This window comes from Solanum pennellii, chromosome 11, assembly GCF_001406875.1.
Source record: "Solanum pennellii chromosome 11, SPENNV200".
Lineage (NCBI taxonomy): Eukaryota > Viridiplantae > Streptophyta > Magnoliopsida > Solanales > Solanaceae > Solanum > Solanum pennellii.
The window spans coordinates 8278291-8285025 of record NC_028647.1 but is presented as its reverse complement, the minus strand read 5'-3'; the positions used below and the strand labels follow the sequence as shown (position 1 = coordinate 8285025).

Sequence of the window (6735 nt, the reverse complement as noted above, 5' to 3'; positions counted from 1 at the left end):
ATGCTCTTGTTAGGAGTCTCGAGAATTTTGAAAAGTTATTTTCACTTTTGAGATTGAGTTATACCAAAAATCTATCTTCATAACTGGCAACAAGGGCACTTTGATTTAGTGCCGGTCATATAAATCAACAGAATTATTTACAAATAGTTTTTGAGATTAAGTAATACTCAAGATTCATCAGCTAATTTTGAAATTGAGTTAGATCCAAACTCATCTTCCGAAAGTGGCACCAATAGGCATTTCGTTCAGTTTTTTTTCTTCTAAAAATTCAATGATATATTTGGGATTTTTTGTAATCTAAAATAACAAGAGTACCAAATAAGGAGAGAATATTAGCAACTTACAAGCAAAACTCATTCATTACATTACCTTTTGAATATTTTCCTTTGATTACATTGCAGTATTTGTCTCTCAGCCTTATTTTGTTATTTTCTGAAAATTCCAACTCTTTTTTTCAATGTTGCTCGAATTGTCCACGCACCCGATGCTGCTATCAGATATTTTTTGTTTTTGGCATGTCTTTGATTAGATTAAATATCATATATTACTTGCAGATTTGTACAAACAACTTTCCCCTCAAATAACATGATGGTATGTTATTGTTAGCCAAGGATATAAAACACAAAGCTAAAAATATACAATGCTCTAGTAGTACAAGATATCTAAAAGACATTTACAACCTCTGTTTCAAAATTCTTGAGAGATAAAGAGTTTGATACATACACAGATGCCACAAAGTTGCCATCACAGACATCAACCCTTTTCAATGTGTTCTTCACAGGATGGTGCACGAACAAGAAATCATCGCGCCACAAGAACAACACTTCTCCGTCATCCAAAACTTTCACCAGATTAATCATTTCATAGCACAACCAATAATTGTTGCATTCAGGAGTTATGTTTATGACAATCTGTTTAACCCATGGATCAGTAACTCCGTATTCGTTCATCACCCATACCTCAAAATGAGTATCTGCATTATTATCACAAACACATAGACAACGACCAAAACCCCCCAAACTTCGTAGATTTGGACAATTTTCCTTATTGTACCCTGGAGCAGTTGGGAATGATTCAAACAACTCATTCTCCAAATTAAACGAACATATTAACTCATTTCGATTAGCATCAGAAACCAACCAATGAATCTTTCCATATAAATTCACCCCCTCTACCCAACATCCAAACCAGAACATAACATGCCCTGCACAACTTCTCCAATACCCTTTCCCAATTGTGTAAACTTGAGCTTCAGACTTGTAATAACGAGAACCATTAGTATCATCATCGCGAATTTCCTCTTGATAGATTCTAACCACTTTGTACTCTAACTTAACAGGATCAAAACCGAAGCCATACCTTACTGTATTAGGCCACTTTCTTACCCGTTGTGGCTCAGGAAGGATGATATATTCTCTTGTTGTTGGATTGAGGATGTAAATACTGTCAACAGTATCGAAAAAGTAATTAAAACAAACAAAACCATGAACTGATCCAACAAGGAAAAACTGAACAACAGGAAAGTGAAACTGTAGATCAACATCACCAATTGGATCATGATCAAAGTTATAATCGACTACGAATTTCAAAAACTTTAAGGTGTTGGTCCTATTAGAGTTGAATTGGTGGATGATGATGATGGCTGGAGATGCTGAACGTGACAACTTTAAAAATTCAGAATCTAAGGTTAGGTTTAGAAGAGTTTTGGAGAGGGTTTTGACGTATAATAGTGTGGTAGGAGGTAATGTAGAGAGAATTCGTAACAAGATTGGAGATGGAAGATCCATCAGAGATGAAGTTGCTTCATCACTCATTTCTTACAACTCTTAGCTACTTATATTTTTTGTCTCATCAAATTTCAATATTTTTATCAAGTTATGTAATACTACACAATACTTAATAGTTGTTGAGTTTGTCAACAAGTATGGAAGAATGAACCACATAAATCTTTTTTTTTTTTGAAACTGAAATCAACCACATAAATCTTATCTTTGTATATGTATCTGTCAAACTTGTACAACACAATTTTTTTTTTCTTTTTAATTAGCAATTTGAAATAATAAGACTATCAAATGACATTACCAGGAAAGCTTAAAAAAAACAACTTGTAAATTTCATCGAAAAATCACAAACCTAAAATAGAGAAATTTCTACATCAAGTTCATCATGATTTTAAGGTAATAAATAAATAAAAGATAGATAATAAAAGAGCATAATATATTATTTTTTCAAAAAAATGAAAAACAATTTTTGAATTATTATTTCAAGAGATTCAAATGTTGTTGATAACAATTTAGAGGCTCAGATCTGCAAAGAGATGAGGACGAAAGAGAGGCAACCACGCCATGGCTGCAAAATCAAGATGATTTGCCAAGCAAGATACGGATCGCATAGTCTCCATCCCCAATCCAGTTAGCCCAGAATTCGAAAAAATCATCATCGTCATCATCATTGCCTCTAATACAACACACATACATACCGTAGAGAGAGTAACAGAGACACACACACAAAAAAAAACCAGATTATTGCCAAAAAGTTGTGGAATATATGTATAATTGCCATTTCAATGATCCAGTCATTTCCAAGAAATTAACATGAATCCAAGGGTTGTTGCTTCTGAAAAATAAAAATAAAAATCATTGGCTAAACAAGAGAGGGGCAACCACCCTTGTCAAAGAAAAATTCCTAAAACTCTCTGTTTTGCCTCTTTTTTTCTTTTTTAGGTTTTCTGGGCTAACTTTTTCTTTGCTGGAAAAGTTGTTTTGGTTCTTCTCAACTTTCCACTTTTTTCACTTGGGAGTAGTTATTCATTTTATAGGCATAAAATGGTTTGATGGAAGAATCTAGATGGGTTATGTGGCAATATTTGAGTGAAAATATCTGTATTTGGATCAAATTTCAAAGTTATTTGTTTGACTCATCATGTGGGACATGAGAATTAAGTGCAACATTAAAAAAAGAAAAATAGAAAATTAATATCCTTATAGATACTCCCTCATTTAATTGTGCATTTTAAACAATACATACATATTAAAATAACAACAATTAACATAGTGAAGTTATAAATTTTAGTCTTATAAATATGGTTTCAAAAAAAATGAATTAAAACTTATAAATTTTTAAAAAGTTTAAATACGGATATAGTAGGAACTTTTTTGTTCTTTCTTGATTTGTCAAAATAGACGAGTAACTAAGGACATCTAAAGAGAAAATATGGACAAGTAAATAAGGACAGAGATAGTATTTAGATAAATTTTCTTTTTATATTTACTCGATACCAAAGTCTGTTAAAGTAGTTCTGATTTATTATTGAACTCCATGGTATATTGTGCACGCTCCCATTAAGGAATACTTCATATTTTTAAAAAATCATTCTTACTTTTGAGATTTAGTTATACCCAAAATTCATATCCATAACTAGCACCAATAGGTCATATAAATAAACCTAATTATTAACAGAAAGTTTTTTGTTAAGTTACTCTTAAGTAAGACTGGGCAATAGACTGATACCATTTCAGTTCGCTCCGATTCGGTTGCCTACGAGACGAAACGAGACATCATGAATCGGCACACGAAACAAAACGTAATGGTAATTTGATATCGGTGTACGCGTATCGATTTATCCCGATCTTGTCTGGTTCGGTGTCGGTTCGATTTCCGATTAATTATTATTTATTAATTAATTTATATTATATATTATAACTTATATTTTATATTTTTTAATTTGTGTAATTTTTTATTTTTATTTTTATTTATTTTTTTAAAATTACAAATTTAAGTTATTTAAATCACAAGTTATAAATATAACCTATAAGTTATAACATATTAATAAGTAATAACTTATAAACTTCAAAGATTGAAATCTTGAAAACTTATGGACTTAACTTGTAAACTTAATAAGTAAAAAAAATTTTAAAATTATCTTTAAAATAAAATTAAGTAAAAAATTACATTATAAATTTAAAAACTAATAATTTAAACTTAGAAAAATAAAAAAATATTCATATTTTCGTATTTCAAAAAATCAAAATAACTAAAAGAAAATTTAATCGATTTTGAAATAACGAAAAGTGTCGTCCCGTTTATCTCATCCCGTTCCATTTCGATTCGTTCCGATTCTATCCTGATATATAGTGGGATAGAACAAAACCAAATATTCGTTCCGATATTTCCAATCCGGTCATCCCAATACCGATCAAATTTCAAAGCTATTTGTCCCCCATTATTAATTTTACTGATTTTTGAGGTAAGTGGTGTTAAAGAAGTTTAACATTTGAAGAAGGATTGAAAAATTGATGTTGTTATATAGATTTGAATAATTTTTCTCTTCGTGAGTTAGTATTTGAATTTGAGTTTTCCGCAATATATATTTACTTGGTATGAGAGTTAGTTATAGTAATTTCAATTTATTGTTGAGTTCCATGGTATATTGTCCATGCTCCCGTTAGGAGTCTTGAGAATTTTGGAAAGTTATTTTTGTTGACACCCAAATTTTGACCTTCCCCGATACTAATTAATTAACGAGCTTTTTAATCCTAAAAGTTTTGAAATAATCAGTCTCAGTAAGGTTTAAAAGGTTTTTCAATTTATTCCATCGTTTCCATGATTCCTAGATATTATATGATGTATATAACTAATATATTTTATGATTATTCGAAATTCGTCTCTAAAGATTTTATTTTGTTTAAATATTTTATTAATTAGTTTAGTTGTATAATGGTTTACATTTTGAGTTAATTATTTTATAATTATATTGATTATTTTATTTCGTTAAAATTAAAAAGCTTGTTAATTAATTATGTTAATTTGTCTTTAACTTTTAATCAATTTAACCAATAATTTGGCTAGATTGGTTATTTTTAGATAAATTTGGGCCCTTCTATCTTTCAGCAGCCCATCCCAGACCCATTTTGCAAATTTTCAGCAAGCCCAGCCAATTCCCATCAACTGGCAACAATTAGTATTCAAATTGCCTCACTCCAGGGCCCAATTCTATTTTCCGACCCGACCCAGCATTCAATGAAAAACAAATTCAGATAGCCCCAAATACAGAATATTTATAATTGTTGAGTTTGTCAACAAGTATGGAAGAATTAACCACAAAAATCTTATTTCTGTATCTGTCAAACTTGTACAACACAATTTTTTTTCTTTTAATTAGCAATTTGATATAATAAAACTATCAAATGACATTACTAACTAGGAAAGCTTAAGTTTGTTCGATTGTTAAATTATTATTTTTTTGGAAAAACTTAAAAAGTGAAATTAAAAATTAAGTTTGAAATAAAATTTATATTTTATATAGTTAGAGATTTGTTGTAAATCCATTGTATATGGGGATGATCCATTAGATTTATCCAACAATTAATTGGATTCATGTATTAGTGTTTCCAATGTGATAAGATATCAAGGTGATATGAACCTTGATGATAACTATGTAAAATTTCAAGGTGACCTTTGACTATGATATCTCAACACTATAAATAGAGATATCATTCACCATTGTATGACATACTTGAATAAGAAAATTCTCTCCTCTATCTTATACTTCTTGTCTTTTTCTTCTTATATTCTGAGCTTTCTTTACAACACGTTATCAGCACGAAATTGCTACTTGCAAAGGTATTATATAAATATTTTTATTTAATTCACATATTCTCTCATAATTTTCATTATGTCGAATTTATCCAAACTTGAGTTTGTGGCATTAGATATTTCTGCAAAAACAATTATCTTTAATGGGTACTCGATGCTGAGATTCACTTGGCTGCTAAAGGTCTTGATGCCACGATTACTCCGGGAAATGAAGCATCGAGTCAAGATAAGGCGAAGGCTATGATTTTCCTTCGTCATCATCTTGATGAGGGCCTGAAGATTGAATATCTGACGGTGAAAGATCCACTTGAATTTTGGACTGATTTAAAGGGGAGATATGACCACCTAAAGGCAACAGTGTTGCCAAGAGCTCGTTATGAGTGGATGCATTTATGGTTTCAAGATTTTAAGACCGTAATTGAATACAACTCTGCTGTATTCAGGATAACCTCCCAGTTGAAATTATGTGGGGAAACTATAAAAGATGAGGACATGTTGGAAAAGACACTTACTACTTTTCATGCCTCAAATGTGATATTGCAGCAGCAATATCGTGAAAAGGGTTTTCAGAAATATTCTGAACTAATCTCGTGTCTTTTGGTGGCTGAGCAACATAATGCTCTTTTAATGAAAAATCATGAAGCTCGTCCCACTGGAGCTGCTCCATTACCGGAGGCAAATGTGGTGGAAGCACGTGATCAATCTGAAGTAAAAAGAGATGATCATCGGGGCTATAATAATGCACGGGGACGTGGCAAAGATAAAAGACGATACACTAATCGTCAAGGTGGTGGTCATAATAAAAGGGAGAACAACATGAGTTCTCAAAATAACCCCTCAAAAAGTAATTGTCGTCGTTGTGGCATGAAAGGCCATTGGAAGAATGAATGTCGCACACATGAGCATTTTGTAAGGCTCTATCAAAATTCCTTTAAAAAGAAAGGAAATAAAAGTGGTGCTTCCTCTTCCAATGCTCGAGCTGAGTCACATATGACTCTTAAAGATGATGATAAGCCGGGAACATCTCAGAAATATGATAAGGATGTTGAAGCAAATTTGGCTTTAAAGGATGATGTTTTTGATGGCCTTGGTGACATTACTCATATGGAAGTTGATGACTTCTTTGGAGATCGAAACTGA

General features: G+C 31.3%; 2 protein-coding genes across 2 annotated transcripts; one reads left to right on the top strand and one right to left on the bottom strand.

The window, feature by feature from the left end:
• Nucleotides 1-520: 520 nt before the first annotated feature.
• LOC107004526 (F-box/kelch-repeat protein At3g06240-like) lies at nt 521-2817 on the bottom strand. The gene has a single exon (XM_015202740.2). The coding sequence runs from the start codon at nt 1812-1814 to the stop codon at nt 663-665; it is 1152 nt and encodes a 383-aa protein (XP_015058226.1). The 5' UTR covers nt 1815-2817; the 3' UTR covers nt 521-662.
• Nucleotides 2818-5835: 3018 nt separating this feature from the next.
• On the top strand, nt 5836-6735 carry LOC107003611. Its single transcript, XM_015201938.1, has one exon. The coding sequence runs from the start codon at nt 5836-5838 to the stop codon at nt 6733-6735; it is 900 nt and encodes a 299-aa protein (XP_015057424.1).